The sequence below is a fragment of the Caenorhabditis briggsae genome (genome assembly GCF_000004555.2).
Source record: "Caenorhabditis briggsae complete genome, chrIII, whole genome shotgun sequence".
NCBI classification, from domain to species: domain Eukaryota; kingdom Metazoa; phylum Nematoda; class Chromadorea; order Rhabditida; family Rhabditidae; genus Caenorhabditis; species Caenorhabditis briggsae.
The window spans coordinates 2,315,766-2,330,980 of record NC_013490.2 but is presented as its reverse complement, the minus strand read 5'-3'; the positions used below and the strand labels follow the sequence as shown (position 1 = coordinate 2,330,980).

Below are 15,215 nucleotides of genomic sequence, written 5' to 3'. Positions count from 1 at the left end.
ACAAGGGCTTTCAAATGAGTATGATCATGCCTAGTTTTGGAACATTTTTTGGCTTACTGTAGTTGGAGCCCAAAAATTAAATCCACTGTATTTCGGGTTACAGTAATTCTAGAAAAATTACCATCATTCGTCTCAGCATGTTGCCAGCTTTCATATGAGTATGATCGTGCCTAGGTTTGCAAGACTTTTTGGATTAATGTAGTTTGCACGGTCCACTAAATCTATCGTATCTCGAGTTACTGCTATTCTACAAATGTGAAACTTGTATCAATCGACCCAGAGTGACAAGAGATTTCTAATGAATATAATCTTGACAGGTTTTGAAAAATTTTTTTTGGGTTACTGTAGTTTGCCCTTTCTACTAAATCCACCGTATCTCAAGTTACAGTAATTCTAGAAAAATTACCACTATTCGGCTCAGCTTGTTGTCAGCTTTCAAATGAGTATAATCATGAATAGACTTGGAAACATTTTTGGGTTACTGTAGTTTGACCCCAAAAATCAAATCCTCCGTATCTCGAGATACAGTAACCCTAGAATCATAAAACTAGTACCATTCGGCTCAGCTTATTGTCAGCTTCCAAATGAGTATGATCATGACTAGTTTTGAAGAACATTTCGGGTTACTGTAGTTCGATCCCAAAAAATAAATCCACTGCATCTCGGGTTACTAGTACCATTCAAATTCTTTAGAGCTTTCGTTTGAATATACTCTTGACATTATTTAAAAATTGTTGGATTACTGTATGTTGACTTCTCCACCAAAACTACCGTATCTAGGTCCACTGTATTATGCTTGTCTGAGAAACAAAAGGTTAGAGAGTATTTTTTGCAGTCTGAATACGGTAGCGATATAGAAGCGGAGAGCCTAAATAGCACACAAACGGTGGAGACGCAAACACATTTTCTCTGCGTCTCAACCTTTTTTTTCTCATAATAATCGAAGAATCATCAAATATTGAAATTTAAAAAAAAAGAAAAAAATACGGGCTTACTGTCAAAAAATGTTTTATTGGGAACATGAAATACAAACTGCAAATTCAAATAAAAAACCAATATATAAAATAAACCGTAGTCTTCAAATCATATACTGTAGGGCTACTGTAGGTAGAACTACAGTAATCTCAAAAAATCAATGCAAATGCAATTTCTCAGTGGGTGGTGGCGGTGCTCGACTCGACGCAGATGCTGTGGCGTCAAAAGTGGGCGGAGCCTGATTGATTTTGTGGCGACTACTGTACTTTCGAGTCAGCGCGACGATATTCGTGTAGGATGGTGTCGTTTTGAGTTTTCGAATGCAGACCATCGACGTTGTCACTATATTTCCACCGGCAATTGCTCCCAGCAGCAGTGAGAGAGCCCAAACCTGCAAAAAAGAGGCGGGGCTTAAAATTTTCAAAATTTTTGTGATAGTCTTGTACCTGCCACAATCCATCACACATTTCCGTGTTCACATACATGTACAGTTTGCCGGCCAGGAACAATTGGAAGAGCTGCAAATTTTGGAAAATTGTTCTCAAATTCGAAATCAGCGCATAAAATTGCTCTAGGCGGCGTTTTCTAGAACTTCCTAGCTCAATTTTGAAATTGCTGGGTTACGGTAGCGCCGAAAGTACGCAAACACCACGCCAAACACCGAATCCTACGACAATTAGAGCTAGAGCGCTGAAAATTGGTTTCCGGGGGGTAAACAGCTACGCAGAGTTCGATTTTGATACTTTTAACACTCTTAAGGCTCTCCTTGATCCCCTTTTTGAGCATGTAGATTCTCAAGATTCAGTCAGATCTGAAAACTAACATCAAATCTGGAATCAGTGTGAAAAATGGATCTAGACAGCGTTTTCCAGGACTTTCTAGCTCACTTTCAAGGTTTTTGGATTACGGTAGCGCCGAAAGTACGCAAACGCCACGCCAAACACCTAATCTTACGACAAATTGTGCTAGCGCGCTGAAAATAAGTGTCAATGGGTAATCAGCTACGAGGAGTTCGATTTTGATAGTTTCAAGACGATTACGGCTGTCCTAAATCCTTTTTTGAATTTTTAAGCCCTCAAGACATTGTCTGATTCGAAAACTATCATCAAATACGAAATCAGCGCAAAAAGTTATGCTAGACAGCGTTTTCTAGAACCTGCTAGCTCAATTTTGAGATTTCTGGGGTTACGGTAGCGCCAAAAGTACGCAAACACCAAGTGAAACACCTAATCTTACGACACTTTGTGCTAGCGCGCTGAAAATAAGTGTCAAGGGATAATCAGCTACGCAGAGTTCGATTTTCATAGTTTTAAAAGCTAAAAACTGCTTCATAAGCCCCCAAAACTCACATATCCAACGGTCAAAAAGGGCAAAAGGAAAGTGAGTCCTTTGAATTGCCACGAGGTGAATCCTTCGACAGTAATATCCATTTGATGTCCCTGTCCAAGGGAATGAAGGCGTCGAAGGCATCCAGATTGATATTGATTCTGAGCCAATTGAACGATGGAAATGTAGAAAGTGAAAACGAGGAAATACGGACGAAACTCCTGATAACAGAGACCATCTTTCCAAGTGAGCACTATTCCAGGGACGGCACACGAGAGATAATGGTGGGACAGCCACCATCCTTTGATTTTGGACCCATTTACACGAAGGACCGATTCTCGAATCGTCAGGGTACAGTAATACCAGACCATCAGAAAACAGAGCAACGAGTCCAGCACTCGGAACGGCCACATCCACGAGATGAACGCCAGGACGCAGATCAGAATTGTAATGTTCCATTTGAAGCCCTCGTATTCCTGGAAAAAATTATTTTTTTTTCGAAAAATTATTTTTTGGAGTTTTCAAAGTTCTTCGAATCTCAAAGTCAGCCTCGAATTTCCTCAAAACCAAGTTCAGATTCATAATCAGCGCTGAAAACTAGCCTAAAATGCGTTTTGTTCGAGATCCTAGCTCAATTTTTGAATTTTTACGAATTTCCAGGATTACTGTAGCTCCAAAAGTATGCAAACACCGAATAACAGCTAGAGGGCTTGAAAGAAGGCGCTAGAGCAAAGAAACTATGCGGAATTCTAATTTCGATTTGTAAACGTCTCAAAACGCGTGCGAAGTCAGCTATGGAGACGGATGTAAAATTATCTGGATTACTGTATCTCGAAAAGTACGCAAACACTTTAAATAGTGAGAATCTAACGCCAGAATCAGATCCAGCACTGAAAACTAGTCTAAAATCGCTTTTGTTAGAGTTCCTGTCTCAATTTTTGAATTTTTCTGAATTTCTGGGATTACTGTAGCCCCAAAAGTACGCAAACACCGAATAAAATCTATAGAGCTGAAACTTTGGTCTCGGGGTAAATTGATTGTTCTAGACTCGAATTTCGTATCGAAACCTCTTCAAAATGCGTGCGAAGGCCTCGATGTGTCCAATTTCCGAGTTACCGTAGCTCCAAAAGTACGCAAACACCGAATACCAGCTAGTGGGCTTGAAAGAAGGCTCTAGAACAAAGAAACTATGCGGAATTCGAATTTCACATTGAGAACTCAGCAAAATGCGTTGGAAATCAGTTATGCGGCCGGATGTCGAACTTTCCCGATTACTGCAGCAGCAAAAGTACGCGAAAACTCTGAAATATCGGAAATTCAATGCTAGAATCAGATTCAGCGCTAAAAACTAGCATGAAATCGTTCTTGTTAGAGCTCCTAACTCAATTTTTAAATTTTTCGAAAATTTTCAGGTTACTGTAGCTCCAAAAGTACGCAAACACCGAGTAAGAGCTATAGAGCTGAAAATTTGTTTATAGAGCAAACGAACGATGCTGAAATCGAATTTCACATCAAAAACTAGCTAGAAATTGTCCGAAGTCCAGTGGATAACATAAAATTTTGGAAAATTTCAGAATTTTTTGAAAATTTTCAAAATTTTGAGCTGCGATTTCTCAAATTTCCAAAATCGTACGCTAGAATCAGTATCACCGCTAGAAACTAACCTAGAATCGCTTTTGTTCGAGCTCCTAGCTCAGTTTTTGAATTTTCCAAAATTTTCGGGACTACTGTAGCTCCAAAAGTACGCAAACACCGAATGAGAGCTAGAGGGCTGAAAATTTGGTCCCAAGGTAAATCGATAGCGCTAAACTCGATTTTCCACTCAAAAACCCCAAATCTCACCTCCTTGTACTTGAATTTCTCAGTTTTCGTCAAAAGTGAAATATTGAGGTTCGATCCCAAAATCAGATTCAAATAAAATCCATTCGATTGGGCTGGCAGTTCTCCTTGCATGTCTCGTAGTCGAAGATTTGTCACTTCTTGTTCTTCACGAAGCTTTTTAAGATGAGCAATCAGTGCCGTTTTCTCCTCGCATGGTGCCAGCTTGTCAATCGCCATTTGGGTTCTGGAAAAACTAGAATTTTTAGGAAGTTTTTGTTATCAGATTCGAGTTCAGCGTCCTAAAATTACTGTTAATTCGAATTTTCGGGCTTCCAGCTCAAAGTGTCGTCAGATCTGGTGTTTGCGTATTTTACAAAGTCTCGTAATTATCAGAACCGAACTCCGCGTTGCTGATTACCCCTTGACACTAATTTTCCGCCCGCTAGCTCAAAGTGTCGTAAGATCTTGGGTTTCGCCTGGTGTTTGCGTACTTTCGGGGCTACCGTAACCCCAAAATCTCAAAATTGAGCTAGAGAGTTCTAGAAAAGTGTTTCTAGAACTATTTTTTGCGCTGATTTTAGATTCGATGTTAGTTTTTCAATCCAACGGGTCTTGACTATCTAAAACGTGAAAATGCACGAAATCTGGACGAAGGAATTTTTCTAGAAAATTCTTATTTCCAGGTTTGGATTTTACGTCCTCGATTTAGTCAGAATGCAGATTTTCAGCACTCTAGCTCAAATTGTCGTAAGGTTCAGTGTTTGGCTTGGTGTTTGCGTACTTCCGGCGCTACCGTAACCCCAAAATCTCAAAATTGAGCTAGAAGGTTCTAAAAAGTGTTTCTAGACCTATTTTTTGCGCCAATTCTGAATTTGATACTAGCTTTGAGATCCAGTTCAATCTTGATGATCTAAAATTCGAAAATGTTGTATATTCAGATGCAGAAAGCGTTTCAGCGAGGTTTATATGCCAGATTTGGATTTAACATCCCCGATTTACCCAAAATCCGAATTTTCAGCCCGCTAGCTCAAAGTGTCGTAAGATCTGGTGTTTGGTGTGGTGTTTGCATACTTTCGGGGTTACCGTAACCCCAATATCTCAAAATTGAGCTAGAGAGTTCTGAAAAAGTGTTTCTAGACCTATTTTTCGCGCTAATTCTGAATTTGATGTTAGTTTCCCGTTCCGAATATACCTTGATGATGCAAACATCGAAAATCATTAAAATCTAGGTGAATGAAGCTTTCTTAAAAAATTTAACTGCCAGATTTGGATTCTACATCCTCGATTTAGCCAAAATTCCAATTTTCAGCGCTCTAGCTCAAATTGTCGTAAGATTTGGTGTTTGGCATGGTGTTTGCGTACTTCCGGCGCTACCGTAACCCAAAACTCCCAAAATCACGCTAGAAAGTTCTAGAAAACTCTGTCTCGACCCATTTTTCGCGCTGATTTCGAATTTGACATCTATTTTTCTGGAAAACCTCTATAATTCCCAGAAAACTCACTGTTTCATGGTTTCTCGAAAATTCTTGAGCAGATAATTGTGATGTTTCATCGCCTTGCCAGCCGTATCTTGGAATTTGCTCACTTGTCGCGATTTTTGAATGTACTCGTCGTGGATTTTCTGGAATTTCAATTTCCAGATTTTTTCAGCACTTTCAGCCAAAAAATATTTTTTGCCAATTTCAAAAAATGTTCACCTCCAATTTCGGAAAATCCTCCTGGACCAGCTTCCACTCGTTATCCAACTTCTCTGTCGACACCATCTGAAATTTTTTTTTGTCTGAAAATCTGACACGAAAATCCGGAAAATATCAAATATCGATTTTCTCGAAAAATCAAAATTCAAAAAATTGTTTAAAAAATCATAAAAATGGTTCAATTTTATTGAAAATAGGTACATAGAAATGTGATTTTTCTGTGGAAAAAAAATGACACCGTATTTCGATAGGGGCGGGGCTTAAAAATTGAAAAATACTGAATTTTTTGACTGGAATACAGCACCATACATAGAATTATTAGGGGAAAAAAGTGGCAAAAATACAAAAAAAAACACAAGTATTGGGCGGGAAATTTGAAAAAATTCAAAAAAAAATTTTCTGTTGAAATTTTTTTTTGACTGAAAATCGAAAAATCTGAAATTTTTCAGAGAATTTCCTTGTTAAATTCGTAATCAGCGTCCCAAAAGCAGTCTAAATCCCAATTTTCAGCCCTCTAGCTCAAAGTGTCGTAAGATCTTGGGTTTCGCCTGGTGTTTGCGTACTTTGGGCGCTACCGTAACATCAGAAATCTCAAAATTATGTTAGAAGGGTCTAGAAAACGCCATCTAGACCCATTTTTCACGCTGATTCCGAATTTGGGATGGGTTTTTTGAAATTTTTCGAAATTTTTCAAAAATTTGGGGTTCTCAGGGAAAAAATCAATTATTCTAAAAATTCGAAAACTGAAAATTAGAGGAAAAAATCGGGGGTAAAAGATAACAACAAAAAATTAGAGAGTAAATAGAGCGAGAGACGACAGAGAAAAAAGTGGAAAAAAAAAACAAAAAATGGGGAAAAATTGGCGGGAGGGACACAATTTTGAAAATTTGAAAAAAGTTTTGTAGATCAAAAAAAAAAATTTTTTCAAAATTTCAAAATTAACTGATTTTCATATGTCAAAAATTCTCCAAAATGTCGCGAAAATTCGAATTTTCGAAAAAAAATTTTTTTTTGAAAATTCCAATTTTCAGCCATTTTCAGCCAATTTTTCTCGTCTAAATCGCCGTTTCTCGTTCAAATTTTGGTATCGTATTGATCGTCGCTCCAACACTCTTCACATCAGATCTTATCGATTTTCCATCGGTTTGATGTCCAAATTCCGATGAGCGGGCGCCGGTTAGTGGTCCTCCACCGTTCATTTGGATGTTTTCCTGAAATTTTCAAATTTTTGAGCTGGAATTTTTCAAAACTAGTGAAATGGTACTTAGAGTAAAGTAAACTATGCAGAATTAAATTTCGCATCGAGAACTCTTTAAAATGAGTGGGGAATCTGCTATGATACCGGATCTGAACATTCTCTGGATTACTGTAGCTCCAAAAGTCCGCAAACACTTCGAAATATCGAAAATCTACCACCGGAATCGAATTCAGCGCTAAAACTATACTAATATTCGTTACGTTGGAGCTCCTAGCTCAAAATTTTCAAAATTTCGAGAATTTTTGGATTACTGTAGCCCCAAAAGTACGCAAACACCGAATGCGAGCTAGAGAGCTGGAAAATAGCGCTTAGAGCAAGGAAACTATGCAGAATTCAAATTTCACATCGAAAACTTCTAAAAAAGCGTAGGAAATCCGCTATGGAGCTGGATATAAAATTTTTCTGGGTTACTGTAGCTCGAAAAAAACGCAAACGATTTGAGATATGTAAAATCTAATTCCAGAATCAGAATCAGCGATAGAAACTAGCCAAGAATCTCTTTTGTTAGAGCTCCTAGCTCAACTTTTGGATTTTTCAAAATTTTTTGGCTTACTGTAGCTTCAAAAGTACGCAAACACCGAATAAGAGCTAGAGGGCTTGAAAATGGAATTTAGAGTAAAGTAACAGTGCGGAATTCGAATTTCGCATTGAAAACTCTTTAAAATGCAAACGTAATAAGCTTTTAAGCTGGATACGTAACTTTTATGGATTACTGTATCTCGAAAAGTACGCAAACACTTTAATATTGAAAATTCAACTCCAGAATCAGATCCAGCACTGAAAACTAGTCTAAAATCGCTTTTGTTAGAGTTCCTGTCTCAATTTTTGAAATTTTTCAAACATTTCGGGATTACTGTAGCTCCAAAAGTACGCAAACACCGAATGAGAGCTAGATGGCTGGAAAGTGGGTCCCAAGGTGAAATAACTGCGCGGAATTCGAATTTCGCATTAAAAACTCCTCAAAATGCGTGGGAAATTCGCTATATGGGTTACTGTAGCTCAATTTCAGCCAATTTTTCACCTGTAAATCCCTCTGCGAGCTCGCGATTTCCACTTCCGGGGGTAATAACAATCGTCGTGCTTCCGGAATCTGCAACGGGAACTTCTCAGCCCTATGAATTGCTAGTGCGGGTCCCCATGCGTCGTCCGGATACAGTACTCTCCACCATTTCTGTGTTATTGATCCCTTGGCAATACAGAATTGCCAACTTCCAATAATTGGAATGAGCAATAGCGGGAGAGAGGCGATTCCTGGAAAAAATGGGGGGTCGAAATCTTAAGAATACTGCTAAAAAATCCCAAAAATGGCTCAAAAATTCAAAAAATCGGCCATTTTCAGCCAAAATTTCAGACAAAAATCTTACCCCATGCCGCTAGAATCGACCAATATGGGAATTGATATGATTCGTATTCTATTGAATTCCAATCCAGCCAGAGGAAACAAAGAATCGACAAATAGACCAGTGGACAGATGAATTTGAAGAGGATCTGAAATTGAAAAATTGAAACTACCGTGTCTCGAAATACAGTAATCCTAAAAAAATGAAATTAGTACCATTCGATTTGCCTTGTCAAGGGCTTTCAAATGAGTATAATCATGACAAGTTTTGGTAAACTTCTTGGGTTACTGTAGTTTCATCCCAAAAGTCAAAGCTACCGTATCTCGATTCACAGTAATCCTACTTATGTGAAGTTTGCACCAATCGATTTGTCTCATTTAGAGCTTTCAAATGAGTATGATCATGACCACTTTGCAGATCTTTTCGGGTTACTGTAGTTTGATCCAAAAAAAAAACAAAGACTACAGTAACCCAAAAAATTTTGCAGACTTAGGCATGATTATACTCATTTGAAAGCTGGTAACAAGCCAAGTCGATTGGTACAAATTTCAAATGTCGAGGGTTACTGTAGCTCGAGACACGGTAGCTTCTAGGTCTTTCCGGGGGAAAACTTACCTTCCAAAAGATATAACAAGGTGGCCAGTGTCCCACAATCCATTTCGCATTGTCCAACATATTATCGACACCGTAGATCCAGTTAATAGCCATACATTCCAAGAAGGCAATGACTACCAGAGGCCATGTGAGCACAAATTGAGTGAGCAGCTCCATCCAATACAATCCAGAAGACAAGCAAAAGGGAATTGAGAGACATATGAATAGGGCGCATACTGTAGTCAGTACGTGTCTTCTATTCCGACGGAGTCGTTCTGGATACTCGTCACAAAGAGAGGATACTATCGTTTCCACTACGAACATCTGGGTCGCATGGACCACCAGAAGAATCATTATGAAGAAGAGGCCAGCGTAGAGGGGAGCAACTGGGACACCTGGAAAAGGCCTTTTTTAGAAGGGTTACTGTAGATTTTGGAGAAAAAGCCATCAAATTCGAGCAAAACATTACCAAGAAAGGGCTCTAAACGCGCGAAAACGCTTTGAAATTCGAACATTTTGGGTTACTGTAGCTGAGAGTGATGAAATACTTAAAATCTAACGCTGGAATAGAAATCTGCTCCGAAAATTAGCCTAGAATCACTTTTGTTCGAGCTCCTAGCTCAATTTTTGAATTTTTCAGAATTTCTGGGATTACTGTAGCTCCAAAAGTACGCAAACACCGAATGAGAGCTAGAGGGCTGAAAAATGGTTCCTAGAGCTAAGCAGCTATGCTAAATCCGAAATTCGCATTGAAAACTTCTCAAAATGCACGAGACCTCCACTATGGGACAGAGTTTGAAACTTTTCCGGATTACTGTATTTCGAAAAGTACGTAAACCCTCCGGAGCATCGAAATATAATGCTGGAATCAGATTTAGCGCTAAAAACTACCTCTAAAATGCCCTGGCTCAATTTTTGAATTTTTCTGAATTTTCAGGTTACTGTAGCTCCAAAAGTACGCAAACACCAAAAAAGAGCTAGAGGGCTAAAAATATTGTCCCAAGGTAAATTGATAGTGCGAAATTCGATTTTAGGATCAAAAACTAGCTAGAAATTGTGCAAACTTTGAAAAATCTCGTAATTTTTCAGAAATTTTCAGATTTTCAGAAAATTTTCAGACAAAAATCTGCAATTCTTAAAATCTAACGCTAGAATCAGAATTAGCACAAAAAGCTAGCCTAGAATGTTTTTTGTTAGAGCTCCTAGCTCAATTTTCGAATTTTTCACAATTTCCGGGGTTACTGTAGCTCCAAAAGTACGCAAACACCGAATAAGAGCTAGAGGGCTGCAAAATTAGTTCTCGGGGCGAACAAACTATGCGAAATTCGATTTTAGCATCGAAAATTGGTCAAAATGAGCGAGAAAGGAGCTATGGAGGCCAGATGTGAGCATTTTCGGGGTTACTGTAGTTTGAAAAGTACGCAAACACTGAATGCGCGCTAGAGGGTAGAAACGTTGGTTCTAGGGTAAACCGATGCTCTCAATCTCAATTTTCCGGTCAAAATCGTCAGATTCTTCATTTTAACATCTGAAAAATCGTATTTTCGGGAATTAAAAAGGTTTTTAATCCACAAAGGATTACTGTACCTGCCAACGCTTCGGCTAAAAACACAAAAACCAAATGGAATCCGTCTCGAATGTGGAATTTATCCAAAGCGATCGCGAATTCGAAACAAGTGAATCCGATGGCAGAGAATGTTAGAATACATCCGATTAGTGATACGATCACGTCCACAATCAGCACAAGGCAGATATCTCTGAAAATATCGATTTAAAGCCACCGTACCTCGAGCTACAATGATCCTAGAATTATGAAACTAGTACCACTCAACTTGGTTATTTATGAGCTTTCAAATGAGTACGATCATGACTATGTTTCTTACATTTTTTTTGGGTTACTGTAGTTTGATCCTAATGATTAAATGTACTGTAACTTTGGCTACAGTAACCCTAGACAATTGAAATTCGTACCAATCGACTTCCCTTGTTATCAGCTTTCAAATAAGTATACTCATGACTAGTTTTGGAATATTTTTTGGATTACTGTAGTTTGATCCCAAAAATGAAATCTGTCGTATCTCGGGCTGCAGTACTCCGATCTTAATGAAATTAGTACCATTCAACTTGGTTCTTCATGAGCTTTCAAACGAGTATGATCATGGCTAGTTTTTTGAAATTTTTTGGGTTACTGTAGTTTGATCTCCTCGGCATATCTCGGGCTACAGTAATCCGAGAAAAGCAAGAGTAGGCTCATTTTGAAGCTCTCAACCGAACGAGTTCAGCTGTGTAGGTTTCAATCCACTCACTTGTACAAATGGTTATGAAATCTCGAATAACTGGCAATTGTGAATAATCCACCGGAACAACACGAAACCGAGTAGAATGCCTGGACGGCAGCCTCTCCCCAAACATGTAGATCTTTCAGTACCGCCCATTTTGGTGTTAGAAAATATAAAACCGCAGAAATCGATCCATCCAATGTTAGAAGACGTGTGAGGAGTACGGTAAGTATTATGAACGGGAATATCACCGAAATGTAGACTACCTGAAACAAAAAATTTCATTTTTAAGTGTCTAAAACTTGATAATACTGAAATTTGGAGCTAGAATCAGAATCAACGCAAAAAACTAGCTTGGAATCACTTTTGTTAGAGCTCCTAGCTCAATTTTTGAATTTTCAGAATTTTTGGGATTACTGTAGATCCAAAAGTACGCAAACACCGAATGGGAGCTATAGGGCTGGAAATTTGGTTTTATGGTAAACTGATAGTGCCAAACTCGAATTTCTTATTGAAAATGGCTGAAAATGCGTAAGAATTGAGTTATGGGACCGGAAATCAAACTTTTTATTGGGTTACTGTAGCTCGTATAACTCGAAAAGTACGCAAACACTGTGAAACACTGTGAATAATCACGAAAAACTAGCCTAGAATCACTTTTGTTAGAGCTCCTAGCTCAATTTTTAATTTTTCAGAATTTTTGGGATTACTGTAGCTCCAAAAGTACGCAAACACCGAATAAGAGCTAGAGGGCTGAAAAATGGTATTTAGAGTAAAGAAACTGTCGGGAATTCAAATTTCCCAGTGAAATCTAGTCAAAATGCCTGAGAAAAGAGCTATGGGGTCAGATGTCTGGGATTACTGTAGTTTGATGCATTCTAGGCCTGTTTTAGGCCATTTTTCATCGTTTTTCGACCATTTTCGGGTAATTTCGGTCCGTTTTTCTTGAATTTTCATTCAAATGTAAGCCATTTTCAGCCAATTTCTCACCTTTCCACTCGACTTAACCCCTTGAAACAGGCACAAAAACACAGCGATCCAGCAGACGAGAACACAAAGTCCCAGATACCAATTCAGTGTTCCAAAATCGTCGACTCCTTTTGATAACATCAATACGTCGTTACTGTAATTTTTGGGTTACTGTAGGTCCAAAAATCGCTAATTTTGAGCCATTTTTAGGCTTTTTTCGGCAAAATTTTAAAGATTTTTCAGCCATTTTCCGTCTTTTTTAGACAATTTTAGGCTGATATAGGCCATTTTCAGACCGTTTATAGGCTAATTTAGGTCATTTTCAGCCAAATTTGAACCATTTTAGATCATTTTCTCGCATTTTTTTGGGACTTACTGAAAATATTTCAAACTGGGAATCGAATCCAAATCGTGCAGTGGGATTACTGTAGTTTTGTTCGATGTCGCATGTTCCACAATACAACTTCCATTCACTAGCAGTGTTCCATTCATTTCACGACATTGAATGCGGGTACCCAGGGTGCAGTCTGAAAAACGGAATTTTTGGGGATTACTGTAGCTTTGAAAATTTTGAAACGTAGAAAATTGAATTTCATAGGCCGTGAGCTTCAAAATAAGTATAAACATGCCTTAAAATTGCTCAGAATTAGGTATCACTATTAAAATTACCGTATCTCGAGCTACAGTAATCCAAGGAACATGCTATGTATACCATTCGACTTCTTTTGTTAGCAGCTTCCAAACAAGTATACTCGTGACTAGTTTTGAAAAATTTTTTGGGTTACTGTAGATTGACTATTTGATTCAAGCCACCGTACCACCAGCTACAGTAATCCTAGAAACTTGAAATTTGTATTATTCAACTTGACTTGTCAAGAGCATTCAAATGAATATAATCATGACTAGATACGAGGAACTTTTAAGGTTACTGTAGTTTGATCTAAAAATGAAACTTACAGTATCTCGAGTTACAGTAATCCCAAAAATATGAAACAATTACCAATAGACGAAGATTTCTCTCAGCTTTCGATTGAATATAATCATGACCATTTTACAAAAACTTTTTGGGTTACTGTGGTTTTTGACCTTCGTACCAAAATTACCGTATGTCGGGCTACAGTAATAGTGGAAACATGAAAGTAGTACCATTCGACTCGGCTAGTTGTCAGCTTCCAAATGAGTATAATCATGTCCATATTTGAGAAACTTTTCGGGCTACTGTAGTTTTCGTGGTGGGACTCAAACTATCCGAAAATTGTCGGCTTTGGACTTATTTTGACCCATTTTTCGTGGGGAATTCGAATTTTTCGGTTTCAAAATCGACTTACTCTCTCCAGACCACGAATTCTGACAATTTGACCATGGGATCGAGAAGCTGAATGAGTTAATCAGATAAAATAGGGTCCACGCCGAGATGATGTTGAAGAAGACGGCGAAGAATCCGGATATTGTCACTTGGGCAAATCCAATACCCTGAAAAAAATTAAGTTTGAAAAATTATTAAAAATCGGAGTAAATGACCGAAAATCACCGAATTTTCATGGTCATTTTCCACTATTTTGTGAGGTCTCCACACAAAAACTACCGTATCTCGAAATACAGTAGTACGATAACTATGAAACTAGTACCATTCGACTTGGCTTGTTACCAGCTTTCCATTGAATATACTTATGACTATATTTGAAACAATTTTTGGATTACTGTAGTTTGACCTAAAAAATCTAACTTACCGTATCTCAAGCTACAGTATTTCTAGAGAGATGAAATTTAGACTAATTGCCTTGAAATGACAAGAACTTTCACACGAGTATACTCATGCCTACTCTTGGAAACATTTTCGGATTACTGTAGTTGGACCTCTTCACTAAAACTGCCGTATCTCAAGCTACAGTGATCCTAGAAATATGAAATTGGTACCAATGGACCTGGCTTGTTGTTAGCTTTCAAATGACTATACTCAAGACTATTTTTGAATATTTTTTTGGATTACTGTAGTATGACCTTAAAACTTAAAATTGCCGTCATTCGAGTCACAGTAATCCTAGAAATATGAAACTAGTTACGATCGACTTGGCTTCTCAAGAGCGTTCAAATGAGTATACTCATGACTAGGTTTGAAGAAATGCTTGGATTACTGTAGTTCGAGCTTCTCACTAAAACCACCGTATCTCGAGCTACAGTGGTCCTAGAAACATGAAACTTGCACGAATCGACTCAGCATAACAAGGGCTTTCAAATGAGTCTAATCATGACTATATTTAGCAGAATGTTTTGGATTACTGTACCTTAAACAACGGTACCACTTTCCATACACTAATTGCAGCTGATGATGAGAATTGTCCCAAGACCATTTCCATAAAGAACATTGGAAGTGCGGCGAGACATAGCATGGCGAGGTACGGTACCAGGAACGCGGCTCCGCCATTTTGAAATACCAAAAATGGGAATTTCCAGAAGCTTCCTGTAATGAGAGATAATTAGTGGGGGAGGGGGATAATTATGTATATAGGTATAATTAACTAGATGCTACAGTAACCTGAGGAATTTTTTCAAAGATTCGCAGGTCAATTTTTCACCCGGAAAAATAGTCAAAAAGAATATATTTTTGGGTTACTGTAGTTTGATCCCAAACGTCAAATCTACCATATCTCTACTTACAGTAACCGAATTTTCATGGTCATTTTCCACTATTTTGTGAGGTCTCCACACAAAAACTACCGTATCTCGAAATACAGTAGTACGATAACTATGAGACTAGTACCATTCGACTCGGCTTGTTGTTAGCTTTCCAATGAGTATAATCATGACTAGTTTTAGAAACTTTTTCGGGTTACTGTAGTTTTCGTGGTGGGGCCCAAAATGGCCGAAAATGAAAAGTCTTTTTGAATCCTGTAACAATCTAAAAGGGTAGACAAGCTTAGTTCGTTTAAGGCTTCAAAAAATATTATTTTCCGAA

The 15,215-nt window shown here is 38.1% G+C and overlaps 2 protein-coding genes across 2 annotated transcripts in view; both read right to left on the bottom strand.

Annotated features, from left to right (window-relative positions):
* Positions 1-1,132: 1,132 nt before the first annotated feature.
* CBG11719 lies at positions 1,133-5,885 on the bottom strand (the record flags this gene model as incomplete). The annotated part of the gene is made up of 6 exons (XM_002640926.2): positions 1,133-1,366; positions 1,422-1,493; positions 2,325-2,777; positions 4,144-4,366; positions 5,625-5,743; positions 5,820-5,885. 6 exons carry the CDS (start codon positions 5,883-5,885, stop codon positions 1,133-1,135), a joined length of 1,167 nt encoding a protein of 388 aa, XP_002640972.2.
* Positions 5,886-6,874: 989 nt separating this feature from the next.
* The window catches only part of Cbr-snf-6, a gene marked incomplete at both ends in the record, with an annotated part of 13,460 nt that continues 5,119 nt past the window's right edge, over positions 6,875-15,215 (bottom strand). The window contains 10 exons of the mRNA XM_045243464.1: positions 6,875-7,030; positions 8,099-8,328; positions 8,442-8,565; positions 9,033-9,406; positions 10,599-10,768; positions 11,318-11,556; positions 12,281-12,413; positions 12,636-12,786; positions 13,588-13,732; positions 14,545-14,720. Of these exons, the coding sequence (XP_045094654.1) occupies positions 6,875-7,030; positions 8,099-8,328; positions 8,442-8,565; positions 9,033-9,406; positions 10,599-10,768; positions 11,318-11,556; positions 12,281-12,413; positions 12,636-12,786; positions 13,588-13,732; positions 14,545-14,720 (1,898 nt within the window). The remainder of the gene's footprint in view (positions 7,031-8,098; positions 8,329-8,441; positions 8,566-9,032; positions 9,407-10,598; positions 10,769-11,317; positions 11,557-12,280; positions 12,414-12,635; positions 12,787-13,587; positions 13,733-14,544; positions 14,721-15,215) is intronic.